General features: G+C 36.3%; 1 protein-coding gene across 1 annotated transcript in view; it reads right to left on the bottom strand.

The window, feature by feature from the left end:
- LOC131035078 (uncharacterized) overlaps positions 1-16219 on the bottom strand; it is a 98831-nt gene extending 82612 nt beyond the window's left edge. The window contains exon 1 of the mRNA XM_057966705.2: positions 15631-16219. Within this exon, the coding sequence (XP_057822688.2) occupies positions 15631-16036 (406 nt within the window). The 5' untranslated portion in view covers positions 16037-16219. The remainder of the gene's footprint in view (positions 1-15630) is intronic.
- Positions 16220-18575: the final 2356 nt, after the last annotated feature.

Below are 18575 nucleotides of genomic sequence, written 5' to 3'. Positions count from 1 at the left end.
AGGCTTAAAGGGCCAAACGTAGTACCCCAAGGACCCAGGACAGCCATACTTAATGGATTGTATGGGGGAATTACAAAACGATTGACGGTTGGGATAACCGCAACTTGCAAGCTTGACGCCTCAAATGGTATAGGAGACCGTTGTGCAGTACGAGGAAAACTCCTGGTTCGTTGCAAAGGAGATCTCGATCGAGGAGTCACAAAAAGAAAATTATGTTGCTGCACAAACTCAAAGGTAGGATCAACAATTCCTGCTGCTCATTGTCCACGAGAGTAACTTCGATCAGCGAGATTAGTACTTTGAGAAAATTAGCAATACAGATATTACAATGGAAAAACACACTGCAACCCAAAAGAGAAAATACCGGTTGCACGTCGCTCCCCAATAGAGTCACCAAAAAACTGTTGGGTGAATATTTTGTCACCAGCGTACTAATGACAAAATATGTATTTCACACACAGCTATGTTGAGACAAAGTCTCTCCTCTCATCAAGGGGAGGTTCCCTGGTAGAATTTGGGTATTTCAACAACTTTGAAATTTAATTCGGGGGTTAAGCTTTGGGCATGTAATTCTATTTTTTCAGAATTAATGTATCTCCTTTCACTTGATGATATTTCTTACTACTAACAAAACTAACAACTAATAGAACTTCTTTACAATGATTTTTAAAAATTTCAACAATCATGTAAGCTCAAAGTCTTACATGAGTGCAACTTACTATAATCACCACACTTCAACTATAATCACAACTTGTAGCTCAAAGTCTCCAAGATGTGATTAATTTTCCTAAAAACTAAGAGCAGCTAATAGCAATACAAAGCTTACTATGTAATCACTTAACTATCAGAAGATTTCCCAAATATGCAAATAGCACAAAGTCTACTTGTCACAATTAGAAAGCTCTCTTACTCACATACACAATATCACCAATAAGATTCAAGTATTTAAAAAATGATTATGAAAACTGAACATAAGAACAATTCACTCATAAACACAATCTTTAGTCCAACACAAAGTTTGGAAACTAGTGGATTGCTATCTTTATTTCCTTGAATCAAACTTTACATCAAAAAGTTGAATGTCTTTGTTGAGGCAAAAATTTGGCAGAGTCTTGCTTAGCATAATAAAAGATAAATATTTACAAATGAAATCCTCCTTATATAGGAAAAGAAGTTGAGAAAAAGGTGGGCACAGTACACTAATTCAACTACACAATCCCACTTGAATACTACTGAATAAAATAAAAATGTAACTGCAAAAAAATTTGCAGTAACTAAGAATGCAACTACATGAAGAGATAGTGTCAATGGGGACACTTTATTCTTCATTTTTCCCCCTCATTGATTTTCTGGAATTCCTCGAACCTTGTCAGCATAGCTTGCATTTCAGATTTGTCTGGCCCTGAAGTCACATTGGAAATGGCATGAATACGAGATATGGAATCTTCGACTTCTACATAAATCCTTTTTGCTTTCTTCAAAACTGATGCAAGATCATCTAAGTTGATTTGGATTTCAATCAACTTATCAAATGACGCTAGAGAAAATTGACCATCTATCAACTAGTCGATCATGGTGAGCAATTCCAATTTGATGGTCTCATTGGGTAAAACCTTTTGTTCTGTATCAAATAACTGGCAAGGCAATTCTGATAATCCTGATGAAATATTTGTGATTGCATCAGTACATGCTTGCTTGTCCTGATTCATATCCTTTACCAGCACTTTCATTAGCTCATCCTTGTGTGCCAATATTGATCAGGTTTGAATGTACTTGCCCCGAGTCAATACTGCGTTGTTATCAACAAGACTATCTACTCTATACTCTCTCATTTTATCCCAAAGCCCTAAATCTTTCTCAGGTTCTATTATTTCTTGGGATAATAGAGATTGTACATCCTAAACCTGTACTTGAGCATTTTCAAAATCTTCAAAAGCTTGACTGCAGAATCAATGAGGTGCGTCCCAACTTCCCACATGCTAAGCAAGACTCTTCTGAATTTTCGCCTCAACAAAGACTTTGAGCTTTTTGATGTAAAGATTGATTCAAGGAAATAAAGATAGCAATCCGCTAGTTTCCAAACTTTGTGTTGGGCCTAAGATTGTGTTTATGATTGAATCATTCTTATGTTCAGTTCTCATAATCATTTCCTAAATACTTGAATCTTTTTGGTGATATTGTGTATGTGAGTAAGAGAGCTTTCTAATTGTGACAAGTAGACTTTGTGCTATTTGCATATTTGGGAAATCTTCTGATAGTTAAGTGATTACATAATAAGCTTTGTATTGGTATTAGTTGCTCTTAGTTTTTAGGAAAATTAATCACATCTTGGAGACTTTGAGCTACAAGTTGTGATTATAATTGTAAGTGTGGTGATTATAGTAAGTTGCACTCACATAAGACTTTGGGCTTACATGATTGTTGAAATTTTAAAAAATCATTGTAAAGAAGTTCTATTAGTTGTTAGTTTTGTTAGTTGTAAGAAATATCATCAAGTGAAAGGAGATACATTAATTCTGAAAAAAGAGAATTGATACCCTAAGCTTATCTCCAAATTTAATTTCAAAGTTGTTGAAATACCCAAATTCTACCAGGAAACCTCCCCTTGATGAGAGGAGAGACTTTGTCTCAACATAGCTATGTGTGAAATACATATTTTGTCATTGGTATGCTGGTGACAAAATATTCACCCAACAGGCATCAATCACTTCAAATACCATATTGCAGGCATTCCTTGTTGTGATGCCAACGGATGTCCAAAAGCCCCTAAAGAGGTGAAACAAGAGATGGTAGCCCTTCTTGCAGCACTAGATGAAAAGAAATTGGAGAGGGCGGAGACACAAGAAGCCATTGCTCCTAATCTGTCAAGAAAATCCAAGGTGGGTATGCAACATATTGTGGGCTCTAATTGCGGTCCACATGTACATGTCCCATCTTCCTCATCCACTTCAATAAAAGTCCAGTTTTTGGTGCCTAGAAATGAAATAGGATCACAATCTTCATTAGAAGCTACTAGGTGGACTAGGGAGGTAAACAAGGAAGCAAAGAAGGCTTGTGCAATTTTTTGGTATTATAACAACCTTCTCTTCAATGTGGCAAGGAATCCATATTGGGAGAGTTTGATGACAGCATTGGCAGTTGTAGAGAAAGAGTTCAAGGCCCCCAATCCAAGAGATTTAAGTGGCAAGTTGCTCAAAGATGCTATTGTAGATGCAAAAGAAATTGTGAAAGTTAAAAAGAACGAATGGTAAAAGTATGGATGCTCACTTCTTTTAGATGGCTAGACAAATGGAAGGAACCGCACTCTTATCAATTTTATAGTGGGTTCAAATGGTGAGATGGTTTTTCTAAAGTCAATTGATGCCTCCAACACAATAAAGAATGCAGAAAATTTGAGCTTGATGTTGGAGAGGGTTGTAAGTTGTTACTGACAATGCAGCGGCATATGTGGCAGCTAGAAGATTGCTTCAAGAGAGGCATCAAATACGTTTTCGGACCCCTTGAGCAGCTCAATGCATTGACCACCTTTTGGATAACAATGGCAAAATGATTGGGTGAAACCAATTGTAGAAGCAGCAAGAGATATAACAATATATATATATATATAATCACCCATGGATTCTTTAATTGATGAGTGATCACACCAAGAAAAAAGAGCTTGTGCGATTGGGAGCTACAAGGTTTGCAACTAATTTCCTAACGTTGCAAACTATTACTAGTTTATTGACTCCCTTGAAGCAATTGCTTGTGAGTCAACCATGGGTAGAATCAACTTACTCAAAAAGCTAGTGGAGAAAGGATTGTAAAAATTATTTTTATGGTGATTTTGCAACTTAATTTAATTTTCAAATCGAATCCTCTATTTTAAAATTTAGAAGTATTGTGTTTCATTGTAAGATGTACTTTAAATTTGTTTCTACTCTGTATTTTGTAGGTGATTGAGCCGTTGGTGAGGGTCTTGCGCTTGGTGGATGGCAAGAATAATGCTATGGGATATATTTATGAGGCAATGAATAAGGCCAAAGAGGCCATCAAACACTATTACATGGAGGATGCAAATAGATTTGCCCTTATTCGGGAGATCATTGATCAGAGGTGGAACAATCAATTCCACCAACCCATTCATGCATCAAGGTACTATCTCAACCCTAAGTTCTTCTTCTTTGATAGCTTCACGAATGCTAATGGGGAGGTTATGGATATCAAAACATTGTAGTGCTTCTGGTTGTGGACACAACTAGAGTTGTTTGATGCCATTCACATGAAGAAGTATAATAAGTTAACTCAAAAATGCCTAAATGATCTTGTTTTTGTGCAATATAATCTTCAGCTTCACACAAGAAAGGTGCAGGATGACCCAAACTATCTTATTGATTTGGATGACATTGATCCCTACAATCACTCGACTATGCAGGATGATGAGGCCTCCTTGTTTTCAAAGAATGAGATTGCTGATTTTGAGAGGTATACTATGGAGGATTTGGCTGCAACAAAAGCAGGGGAGATTGGATTGGATGACATTGATATGGTGGAGGAGGAGCCACTCCATCTACCAGCATGGTGGAGCCACTACCATCTACCAACATGGTGGGGCCATAGGCACAATCTTCTAGACCAAGCAAAAAGCTAGAATCGAGTGCGAGGACCACACCCTCTACCTCCCAATTTTTAACTAGGGTGGGAAGAGGAAGATGTGAAAACTTGTACTGTCTAAGTTGCCTAAATATGAAATTTATGATGATGATTTTCAAATACAATAATCATAAATTCATAACAGTTATTAGTTAGTAGATAGCTATTGTATCTAGTTCAACTATCTGGCTTCATATGATGATGCCATTTTGTAATCCATATGTATTAAATAATCAAATTTAATAGAAAGCACTTCCTCATGGTTTTTAGACTCATTTAATACATTTTGTAATTGAATTTTGCAAACAAACAAAAAAATTAGGAGAAGTTTTAGTACTTTTTAAGTTTCTAAGTTTTTGACAAGTCAAAAAATTTGACTTGTCAAGTACTCTCCAAGTCCAAGTATGCAATCTATGCCTTTAACAACTCATAATACAAACAAGCACTCCTCAACAATAGTTATTTTATGACAAACTAACAAACCTATGTGAATGATGTAATATTGCCAACACGCCCCGCCCCCACATATTACATCATTCTCCAAATGGGGATAGGTGGACTAACAATAGTTCATCAAAAACACTATGGTATGAGTAGGGGCATACACATCTATTCATGACAAGCAATAGTGGAACTTTCTTCACTAGGCTTGTTCAATAGGATTGACCATACTGAAATTTTACCCAAGAATAGGGGCAAACACATCTACCCATGGAACCAAGGATAGGGACTAACACATCTATCCAAGGTCATACAAATTTGGATAGGGACAAACATGTCTATCCAACATAAATTATGAACAAGGACACATAATTCTACTCACAATAATTATGATTGTGGACATGCATTTCCAATCATAATTACTGACTTCCATGATTGGGGACAAAGTGAACAAACACATCCAATCACTCAACAAACAATTGTGATTATGGACAAACACATCCAGTTACTACCATTCAACAAATGTGATTGGGGACATACACATCCAATCACAACATAAAAAAATTGAGAACTAAGCTCTCATTGTCGCGTATGCAACCATTGTTCTAGATCACGGCCACCTTGATCACAAACGATTTCAAACAATGATCATTGCCACTTGGAAACTGAACTGCTTTAGTCATTTTGGCACAAATAGTCTTGTCACTATTACAATTTTGAGGCCTCATCACCAGTGACTGACAAGAGGACACTAAATATCCTCTAGCCTCTTGTGCCTCCATCCTCCAATTAATTTGCTACTTAGCTTATTTGGCTTTAAAGCTCAATTCAAGAATGCACCACCCCAATGTGAACTTTTCTTCTATAAACCATGGGAGTATCAATACCACAAACTATGCACTCCAAATGCACTTCTTTCTCTTTTCCTTAGTTTTCAATTTCTAAAAATACAATACAAATAATTTACACCATTAAAATTTGAGAGCCAAATCACACAAAAAATTGCCCCGAAACATATAAAATAGACCATGGGTTGTAACTAGATAAATTATCTAGATCTAGCAAAATTCTATTCTAAGTTCTAACTCCTATACTAGAAATCCATAGATGACTCAAAACAATACCCTTTCCAATTTACCCATCTGACTCACTAGATTCGATAAAATTGAATAGATATTCAAATTATATTGACACAAAATGTTCTGGCTACCTTTAAGAAAATATTGTGATTGACAAATCCTTCCTAAATATACATCTTCATCTTTCTTGAAGATCACAAATCCTTGATGATAGAAAAAACTTAATGTTTCAAAGTTAACCCAACCCAAATATTCCCTAGACAAAGCAAATACAAAAAAGGATAATCTACACCATGTTCTTCACATTATATATGCAAAGGAGTCACTAGCCGATAGATGTTGAAATAGAGGTCCTTACTAGATCTATCTGCCCCAAAGTTTTTAAAGGGAATATCTTTTTTGATACATTGTTGAGCCAATCTTTCTCCATCAGCCCAAAAATAATTTCAGATCTTAACATTCCTAGTGTAATTGAATTAACAAGGATGATGTACATTCCAAGCTCCAATGAATAACCTTTGTTGATATATTTATGCCTACTTTTGAAGCATTGTATGCAATTCCTCCAAGTAACTCCCCACACAAGGGGCTACCAATGGATGAAATATTAATAATTGAACCTCCTCACTCTTCTATCTTGGCACAAGCATCTCTACAACCCTTGTAAGATACTAAGAACAGATAACACTCGCCACATTGCCATCCTTTACGTAGAATTTTTCTTATGCTTTGGAAATTTTGTTGCTTCACAACACCAAAATGGAGCTAGGAAGAATTGGAAGGCTTGAAAGTTATAGACTCCACACCCTATAGATACACCGAACTGATGTCATTATTTGATAGTTGTGATGTAGACACCTACTATTCTCGTCCAAGACATAAGGCTTCTCATAGCTACTGAGAACATGTCACAAGCATCCAAGCCTGCAAGAGTGCATTCCCTCCATAACTCACGGCTAGTGAGAACATGTCTGTTGAACGCATCACAAGCATCCAAACCTGCAAGAGTGCATTCTCTCCATAATACTCCTTTAAACGAAGGAGAGTGTGTGGTATCATATTCCTTAGACTTATCAATGTGAATCTGATTCAAAAAGTGAGGAGACACATTTTTAAAATGTGGACTAACTTTGTGATCTCACAAACGAGAATATTGCACTCACATCGTGCAAGGCAATTGTGAGAGTAAGGGTGAGCTCTCTATACAGCCTCTCTAATTTTTGCATGCGTCAAAAATTTTGGCGTCAAACAGATCATGCAAAAGAAACCTTAGACGTTACATGCTATCATTAGAACAAACACACTTTTCCTCTAGTTGCACCTCAGCCTTGGAACACTTGGCCCTAGGAAAATCTAGAGATGGAGAAGCTCGCTTTCAACTAGCTAAACCATGTTAAAGTCTGCAAAAGAAATGAGAGGCTGATAATTACTACATGAGCTGCAACAAAAATAGGACCATTCCCCTCTGGAAGCCCCACTATCTCTTCTAATCAAAACCTACAACTATGACAACTGATCTGATACCATGACAAAAATTCAAGAGGGGGGAGGAGTTAGAGAAGCATGCAAAAATTCATACACAAGATAACAACTTCTATTCTCATGTTTTGTTCAATAGTACATATTACATATTTTTAGAATTTTCACATCCTATATTATAAAAGGGTTGTATAGCTTCTATTCTCATGTTTTGTTCAATAGTACATATTGAAGAGCACACAAAAAATATTGAGAGAGGGGCAGGGAGGGGGTGTGGCTGGGGGGTGTTGAATCAGTATTTTAAACTTTTAAAAATAAGAAACCTCAGAAAACATAGATATAGAATTGAAAGCAAACATACAGACGAAAACACCAAATCTTTCTTGTGGAAAATCCTTTCGAGTAAAAAACCACAGCACACAATAGCTTTTATTAACAAATGGGCACCAACCCAAATTACAAATGTGAGCACCAACCCACTGAGAGCACCTACTCCCCTTCAAGCACCAACTGGAGTTACAACCAGACTGAAAAGAATTTAATTTGTAGAAATCTGCATTAATCTTTTCAACGCCAAGACACAATATATAACTTCTTATCACAAGATGTCCAAACCACATCAAATGCCAATCTCAGGAGCCATGAAATCTAAGACTGCCTTCCTCACCAAGGAATTCTCATTTTTTTTATTCACACAAACACTGAAATGAGGAATATTGTATATGCTCCCTCCAATCATAAAACTTCCAAAATTACAATCCAGAACCAAAAACCTTAACTCTTCCGCATTCTTTCACAATTGTTGCATTCTATGCGTGCAACCCCCTCAACACTTCATCAAAAACGGATCATACCATATATAAATAAAATTTAAAACTCAGCCTACATTTAAATTGTATTTCTCATGCCATTTTTGCTCCATGTGTTACAAACCTCAATTAATAAGATTTGTACATAATGACCCGATAGTCTAGCCATTGAAGCTTCTGCACAAAGAAAAAATAAAAACACAATAAAGAAATATGTGCCCAAACAAATCCAGCATAACATTGACAAGGACAGAGAGTAACAGCTGAGTGGAGAGAATTCTCCCACAATAAACCCCCGAGTAAGATAAACCACAAACTCAGCAACAAAAACGCTCAAGGGTAGAGAATAATGTGTGAAGCGGTCAAATACGTTTTCTTCTTCTCAATGCACAAACACTCCAAAATAAGCTGCCTTCATACCACATTAGAAACCGCCACACCAGAAACAGTTCAAAGGAATAAAGACAGAGCATCTCCAAAAACAAGAAATTGATATTAATGAAAGGAATCTTGAATAAACCGTTACACAGCCGTCACAATAAAGGAGTTGTTACTGAAGCCTTCAACCAACAAAAGAGTCTTATGCAATTAGAATTTGGAAAAGAATCTTTACCAAAACCATTAAGAATATAACCCACGATCAGCTACAAACAAAAACTTTGAATATTCAGCTGATGATGTATCAATCTGACTTGGCACAAGTCAGCAAATGAAGTGGACAAATAGGCAGCTTAAGCTGACACCAAAGAAGCTCAAACACACAGTCGAGTAGCTCAACCAAACAACCAGGCAGCTCAACTAGACAGGCAAGTAGCTCAAGCACGTAACCAAGCAGCTCGAGCACACATCCAAGTAGCTCGAGCAGCTCAACCTGACAACCAAGCAGCTCAAGCACACAACCAAGTAGCTCAAGCACACATCCAAGTAGCTCAAGCAGTTAAAAAACCTTGATCATCATCCTTTGACATCAATGACAAAATGTCCAACACATATTACATATTTTTAGGATTTTCACATCCTATATTATAGAAGGGTAGTTCTACCTCCTATAACCACTCATGTCTATTTACGAGTTATTTAACAACACATGATACAAGCAAGCACTCCTCAACAAATAGTTATTTTATGGAAAACGAAGTGGGTTTTGGATCACGACAAAATCAGTTTGTAAAGAGTTTTAGGTCCCTTCAAAACTTGCTTTACCACTAATCAAAAACAAACCTATGAGAAAGATTTAATATTCCCAACAATTTAAAGGAATCATTGGTCAACCTTTTATTAATGTTACTAGTCAGGAAGCCAATACAAATTGTCTCTTTATGCACTTCAAGCAAATAGTGACTTATTTCAATCTTTGTTTTCCTTGTAAATTTCCACAGGAAACCCATCAAGAGAAAGAGACTTTTCATTCCTCATAGAACAAATTGCATCCTTTATCTCATCAACAAAAATATTATTGTCCAGAACAGCAACATGCTCGCAATCTAGTTTACATGGGAATGCCTTGGTGACAATGTCTTTAGCTTTGACGATATCCTGCCCAGAATTCCCAAAAGAGAACAAGTTGCTAGAGTTATTGAAAAGCTTTCCTTATCTCAATTTTCATCTTCAACTACCACCCCTCCGATATCAATAGCTGATCATTTTTCTATATGATACTTTGCCTGAGGTCTTCTTGGAACCAATTTCACCTTTCTACCCTCTTCTTAGCTTTCTCTCTACTACATATTATCACAAATTTCTAATAAGGAAACATAGCCTTACTCCACCTGGACATCATAGACCATTCACAATGATTTCAAAAATTGAAGGTCCCACTATTAAACAAAGTGTAGCGTCCTAAAATTGCACCCTTTGCAATTTTGACCACATTTTGGGCCCTCACCTTATCGGTCTCCTCCCCACGCTTGACCGGGACCTGTTTTTGTCTCCCCCATGCAACCATACTTCATTTTTCACCTTGTACCTTGCATGGCCACCTTGATCCTGCCCCAAAATAGGGCAGGACCAGGGCGTGGCGCCCTTGGTCCTCAATAGGACCAGGGCATGGCACCCTGGGATCCCCTAAAGGGGACCTATCTTGGCCCTTCTCCCTTGGACCTATCTCAAATGTGAGCGGGAAATAATCCCCTATGTCAGCCTCTATCGGAAAATTAAACAATTAAACGACAGGCAAGTATATAAGGAGGTCTTCCCCTCTCATTAAAGCATAACACACGATAAGGAGATGATTATACACTCATGAAGGCAGAATTGGATCTCAAGCATTCAAGCATTCAAGCATTCATTATCAAGCAATCATCCATTGGAGCAACATTAAATCATTCATTTGCAAGCATGTGTGTGTTAGGGTTTTGTCATGTTCATGCCATTTCATACAAAATATGTGATTACATCTAAGAAGCAAAGCATCATTATCATCTATTGCAAATCTGAAGGTATACCTTTCCATCATTTATTTCAAGCATTTGCAGTATTTCATTCAAGGTTGATTCCAAACCCCCAACCCCTTTCTTCTTCTTTCTGTGTGCAAGAAACAAGTGCACAGTTGTACTTCTAGAATTAAGCTTTATTTGCAGAGACGAAAAAACCCTTTTTGACGCGCGGAAAGTTCAGAGGACCGATAGGAGGGCACCCCTGTCCGGACACACGGTCCCCGCAACTTTTGCCAGATTTCACTGGGCAGCTCCGAATCATCTCAAACTTCTCAGATCCAAGTGCACGACCGAATCCCAAATCTGTAGCTTGTTGTTTTCGCGTACTTTGTCTTCAATTTCAGCACTTCATCTATTCAACTTACAAAAGAGGGTCAAACACATTCCAATCTCAACCAATCTACTTAGTATTCAATCCTTGTATTCATCCCTCTCTTTTGAATGTAAAGTCCCCCAAGTGAAAATTGAGCTTAGTGAATCTCCCCTCCCACGTGGAGAATTGGCTAAGCTCCCAATTTTCCACTTTACACAAAGTATTACTGCAAGAAGTATCTTTTAAAAAGATTCAAGTTGTAAAGACCTTTAAAAGCTGAATGAGAAAAGGGGAGATCAAAGGATAAAAATCCATCTCAATGGGATGACGGACAGAGAAGTGGAGAGAATCATTTAACAACAGTATTTTCCAACAAAAGGGGTATTTCAAAGAATGATATGGTACAAGAAATCTGTCAAGCCTTGAAAAAACCTTACTTGACACTTTTTGTAAGGTTGACCTTATACACTACATACCAAAGACCTTACTGTTCACAACCAATTAAGGGATCAACTAGGATTCTCCTCCTTGTGAATTTAGATCAAAAAAATTGTTCAGTGCTCTTCCAATCAAATTTACAACCACCAGCCTAAACCTCTCTGGTTTCTACAATATTTAAGTACCCACCAAAAACCCAAGGGATAGATATCCTTAAGGTTATTAGTTGTCCAGTTGCATAGCTGTAATGCACCAAAACAAAACAAAAAAACTTTATTCTACATAGCCATCAATCCACACAACTCTCTTACATGACACAAATACAGAACTTAAAACATAGGAGGCAAGCTAAGTATTCAAATGTATAGAAATACCCCCTTTCCCTTTCTCATGTTTTGATGAAAAAATACAGGCATTTAGCCAGATTTTTCTACAAGCACAATTAAGATTAAACCTATGTTCCACGGGGACGCGTCCTCTGTGTTGGTACCCCCATCCTGTACCAAGGACAGTACAAGGATGCAAGGACAGCATTTAGAAGTACCCTGCCTGCCTCCAAAGCAAGCAGAGTTCCGGAAACATTTCCAAGATGCCTCTAGGAGTGATCGGGGACATAGAGGTCCGCCACAAGTCCCCAAGACCGCCAGGGGACTTCTAAAAGTCCCTTGGCCATCCCGAGGACTTCTGATCGTTCTCTACATCCCAAGCCATTTTTTAACAGCCAAATTAAAAAAAAACACATTTTTTAATTTGAAAAAAGGCTGGCCAGGCCCACAAGGACACCCAAACCACATTAAACAATACCAAAACCTAATCTAAGCATAAAACAACCAAAAAGAAGACAAAGACATTCATTTTCAGATTTGCAAAGAAGGAGAAGAGCAGCAAGAGAAGGAGCACTGACCCCAACTCGAGTTCTGATTTTGATTTAACTCTTTTAGACCTACCATGTGCTGATCATGGACAGCCATATAATTTCTTAGTTCTATCATTTCATTATTATGGGCAGCTGATTATGGACTTCTATGTTTATGTTAACAGTTTATGTCATTTCATAGTTGAAACTTGGAGCCTTTAACCATTTTTATTATAATTCTAATAGTATATGTATGCACATTGACAATGAAAGCATTTGAATTTTGTTAATTTGTTTGTCGATTCTCACAATTCAAGTCTAATGCTATGTATCAATCTTCTACAATGTCTATGTTGAATACTTTATCAATGTTATGATATGCATATTTGAAATTACTCTATATTTTTAAAAATTGCCCTATTATTTTAACAGCCATCCCCTACCATCCCCTAAAAATGGCCCAAAAGTACCCCCGTATTGGAATAATATCCCACTGTCCCCTGCGGTCCCCGTCCCCAAAACTCGGTGGAACATAGGATTAAACCCAAAACATTTTCACTTCTTGCAAAAGTAGGTAATCTAATCCTGGCCTGGATTTATACAAATTCACAATGGCCTACCAATATTCTTTCTATCTTGGGTTTCCAGCCTTCTCACATTCCAATTGATAATCTTCTTCAATGTCTGGATTTATCCAGGTTCTGTATTTTGTATAGAATCCTCAACATATCGATCAACAAAAAATTTCCAAGCATCATACAAAAAGTGGAGCATCCCATGACATGACGATCGTGCGATCAAAGATCATAGATGATTCAAATGACAATCAGAGGAAAGTTTATGTCTTTTGACCCACTGCAGGCAAATTTGTTGATAATACATATAACCAATGAAGCATTGTTTTATATTTGCTGGTCAAAAGGTGAGGTTTTTAGCCATTCCAAGGTGTCATTGACAGATGTAGTTTGTCTGATACAAACAGAAAGCCATTTCAACATAATTTGAAAAAAGAAATTATAAAACCAATGAAGTTAAGGTTCTCAAATTACAAAAACTAAAGAAACTGCTAAATTCTATGAAAACGGGACAACTGGTCAGAAACAACCCACCTAGACGGATGGGTCATGTTACCCCAATGTCAAAATGTGTTCATAATGGCTATTCAGAACTCTAATAAGCGATTTATTACCTAGACATGATAGCCATTCTGAATTGCAATCTGGCAAGCCCTACTAACTAAGCATTTACGTAGCTGTTGAAAGATGAACTATTAACTCAAGTAATAACTTCACAAATCTTCTCAAAAGATTGTTGAGCATATTTCTCATATCAACGAAGTTAAATATTTCATTGTTGTCACAATTATTGTTTTTTAGAGTGTAAATATTGCTGCTCTTTATTTTCTGCATTATTTGTTTTAATTTGATTCTTTTCATAGTACATTACATCTAGCCATTTAAACTGTTGTCCACCAGATTGCCCCTTGAACTACGGATCAATGGAGGACCCAATATGGAAAAGTATACCCTTAATCTGCTCATATATATTTTGGATCATAATAACCTCCAATATTTTGGTGCTCCAAAAAGATTTCTAAGAATCTTGCACAGGACATCATAAGGGCTTCCTATGTTTAAATATAGCAGTGATAGTTGTTCTAACTTGTTAAAGTATTTTCAATATGAAAAGGCTAATTAGCATTGATTTTGATACACTAAAACAGTAAAACTATCTGATATGACATCAAACATCTCCTACATGTGAAGAAGAAAAAATTTCTAATCCATCTAATGCAATGAATAACAATAATACAATTAACTCATAATGCAACTTTTGCCTTCATTGATGGCTGTAATTTGTGTTTTCTAATTCATCATTAGAATTTAGAACTTAATATCTCGCACCATGGAGTTGGAAGAAAGGCATTGTATATTAATCAAGTCAGTATAATAAAATCAATTATAGCCCTTTCAGACATTTGGATAAAATCATCCACAGTTCCTCAAAAATGCATCTCTTAAGGTGGGGACCCATTTTAATTGCATTCCCTCAAAAAAAGGGGCATGGGAATAGGTAAGAAAATTCTATTGCTGTCCAATTTGCTGTAATGAGTCCCAACAACAAGGTGCGTACATTTATGTATTAAATTGTCTAATTTAACATTTATTTGTAACTTTGTTTCATGTCTGGCTGAGATTGGAGATATCAGGAAGGGAGCCTAGGCCTGCCATAAAAACTTGTCCCCTCCTTTTCATGCCCATAACTCTAGTGTACTTGGCTGGACCTCAATATCGACACAACTCATATTTTTAAATATTTCTTTCTATTCCATTTGTCTGTGATATCAATAGTATTTAGTCAACTACACTTATGAGGAAAGCAATCAAGTACTTTGTATATTTGTTTTCTTGAGAAAAGCAACTGCCTTTGTCATTTTTTTTGTACTATCTCAGAATTGTCTATTGAAGCTCATTAGTGATGATCCTAATTTTCTGTAACAATCCACAATTGGATGAGGCCTTGATTCACTAATGGGCTAAAGTAGACATCCTAGTCCCTACTCAGTGTTTTATTCTTTCCTGCAGTCTGCTCCACCCTAAAAAGTATGTGTAATATTAATCAATAAGGTCAGATGCAAGTCGTTGGTAAATTTAGGCACAGCAAATAACTCCGAAGAGTGGTCTGTGTATTCGATGTTACTTCTTAGGGGATGTTTAAAATGGGTCTCAACCAAAAACAATAAACACGTCATCAAGAAATTCATTATCTTTTAAATGTGTAACTCAGAGTTTACAATGCCGTGACCTTAGCCTTAAAATAGCCTTGGTCGTAGTACTGCAAAATAGGTGATCTGGCTCTTGGACCCAATGAGGTCTGAAACCAATAAGAAAACTACTGCCCTAGCCTGCCCAAAATAATTTCTTGTGCGCCAAAAGAACATAAGGGTACTTATCTTATTGCCCCTACGATGACCCAACTCTGTATACACAAAAGGTTCAGTGCAAGTCCAGAGTAAATTTTAGAGGAAATAAAACATCTACAAAACGTCTTATAAGCAAAGGTATTTCATGCTTCATGGTGAATTCCTGTCTATGAATTGTGTTAAAAATTTCAAATAAAATTATGAATTGGGTTTTTAAAAATTTACCTGCTTTCCAGAAGTCCCTTGGTTTCATCTTCAATAATACAGAGAGCTCGTGGTTCAAAAGATCAGCAACTCCCTGTGTCTCCTCCGGATCCATCCCGCCTTCTTCATCCTGGGGCAAGTACTTCACAAACCTACCCTGTTCGCGTTGTTTACTACTAGTCCCTGAATTGCTGTCAATCTTGTTACCCTGGGCCCCGGGGAGCATATGATTCAGGTGGCTTTTATCACCATCTTGTCTCAGAGAACTAGTCAATAACCCATTTCTGATCTCATTAGGATTTCGATGGCCTTTATCCGCATTTGACGATTCCGGAGACGTTTTAGGAACGTATTTTCTCTGCTGCTTGTTGATGAACCCCCTCGAGCCACCTTGCCTGTGTGACGACTGAGGGGCCTGGGTGTGCATTTTGGAGTACAAAATGCTTCAATTGCAGAGCACTGGAAATCCTAAGAAATTAAATCACTTGTACAAAATGCTTCAATTGCAGAGCACTGGAAATCCTATTTAATTAAATCACTTCCAAGGCTGATGCCAAAAAAAGACGGGAAGGAAAACAAAACACGCAATTCACTGGTTCTTATATACCTAGGCTCCTCATTATTTTAAACCCCAAAAGCAATTTAATTGAGATATCTTCATCAGAATTTTGAATGAAGTTGGTAAATCAAAATATTTAATATTTGAATTTTTGTTTATTTCTATTTTCTTTAATTTAGATGTATGAATTATAGATATATACGTCATAATCTCGTTGTTTTATAAATAAAATTAAAAATATTATTACACCATGAGTATATCAATTATTCTATGATACATTAGCAAAAAGAAGTTGTATTTATTCATTATTATTATTTTGTAAAATTTTGAAATCATTAGTCTTAAGATTTATATTATAATAGTCAATTAATTATACTTATTTATAGACTCATTTGTAGACAAATTGTTGCAATACATAATAATTTGTGTATGCTATTTTGAATTCAATTATATGAAATTGTTTTGCATCAACATTTTGGATCACACATTGTGATCCATCAACAAGATGAAAGAGAGTTGTAGGAAAATTGATTTGTTGCAAACCAAGACAAGTTGAAAAGAGAGTAAGAGGGGAGGCCACATCTGATTTAAGACATAGGATAAAATTTAGAAAATAAAACTAAAAAGGAGACTAAGAAAAGAATATGTATTTAAAATATATCTATTTACATTTATATAAAAAAAATTATCATAAAAATTAATAAAAGAAAGAAACATAAACATACATGCATGCATGCATGCATACATACATACATACATAATAATTAACTTGAAAACATAAAAATGAAAATATATAAGCAAAATACTTTAGAAATGGATAAATGTAAATTGAATAGATATAGTTAAAAACCAATTAACATTGTGCATTAATATAGATAAACATATATTTCTATATAATTATCAATACGTAGGTTACCCCTTTATATGCCCTTTTAAGCTTTTTATATAATTGTTGCAAGGATGGATTATATTGCAGGGTGATAATGCTCCTTGTGGTGTGGCAATGTTGGAATGCAAGGTTGCTTCTTCTACTCCACGTCATGTCAAGGGTGTGCTTTAGTGTGGGGATGGTTTTGCTGATGTGCGCCAGGTCTTGTGTGTGGTTAGGGTTCTTCTACTCGTTCGATGTGATACAGATGGTTTTGAGGCTCGTTTTGCATGCCAATTTGTTTGCCCTCCTCCAAGACTACAAGATGATTTGTGGCTCAATTTGAAGGTGACAATTGGTTTGGACACCCTTGACTTGAATGGTGAGTTATCATTGCCTAGCTCAAAATCACTATTGAGGGCTTCAGAGTCATCATTTCTCCATCCGCCACTCAACCTCAATCTCAAAAATATGTGTGGATGGTATTGCCTCTGATAGAGATGAGTATTTGTAGGACCACACCCTGATTCAAGTAGAGTCTTGAAGGTTTGGGCGAAATTGTGCAACCTTTACTCCTAGATAAGAAAAAATTAGAAAGAAAACATGGAGGTAGAATTCAGCATCTACCCCTATGATAAGGGGTTTTTCATCTTGGAATTCAAATATATATAATATAAGGAACTAATACTCAATAGTGGTACTTTGTTTTTTAAGGAGTTTTTTCAAGGAGAATTTATATGCATTAAGCCATGATTCCCCTCCTTCAACCCACAAACTGAGACATTTTCTTCAACATTCCTTTGGATAAGATTTCCCTACCTCCCTCTACAGTTATAGGAAATTGAGTGTTTGAAGGAAATTGGTAATGGGCTAGGTAAGCATCACAGTATTTCAAAAGAAACTATCAATTATAAAAGTTCTACTTGTGCTCATTCATTTGTTGAATTTGATTTATCCAAAGACCTTCTTGTTGAAATTTTATTGTGTCTACTAGATAGATCCATGTAACTTTTAAGTTCTTTGAGACACTATCATAGATCTTGCATTGTCTTTATGAACTAAAACTCTTTGTGAATGAATAATAAGGTAGATGATTGACATGGCTTTGTCATGCGTGTATGCCCATTTTTTGTTTTTCTTTCCCTATCTCTATCAAAGCATTGTACCCTTACTCCATGCCACGTGTATGCCCATTTTTTGTTTTTCTTTCCATGTCTCTATCAAAGCATTGTACCCTTACTCCATGCCACTACCATTGACACTTCTTTGTCTTCATGCATTATCTTACAAGCATGGGATTATTTACCATACCTTTTTTATTCTTATGCCCAATTGTATACACCTACCCTATGCATACCACTTAATACCATCCCAACTATAACACAACATTGTACTTTGCTCGTGACCTTTCAATTGGAAGCTCTCGCAAATTATAAGAAAAATATGCATTCTTTGAATTTAGACATGTCTATCAAGCTAGCATTGTACTTGTTTACCATACCTTATTTATGCTTATGCCCAATGGTATATACCGGTTGT

The sequence above is a fragment of the Cryptomeria japonica genome, chromosome 3 (assembly GCF_030272615.1).
Source record: "Cryptomeria japonica chromosome 3, Sugi_1.0, whole genome shotgun sequence".
In the NCBI taxonomy this organism is placed as follows: Eukaryota; Viridiplantae; Streptophyta; class Pinopsida; order Cupressales; family Cupressaceae; genus Cryptomeria; species Cryptomeria japonica.
This window is presented reverse-complemented; position numbering and strand designations above follow the sequence as displayed.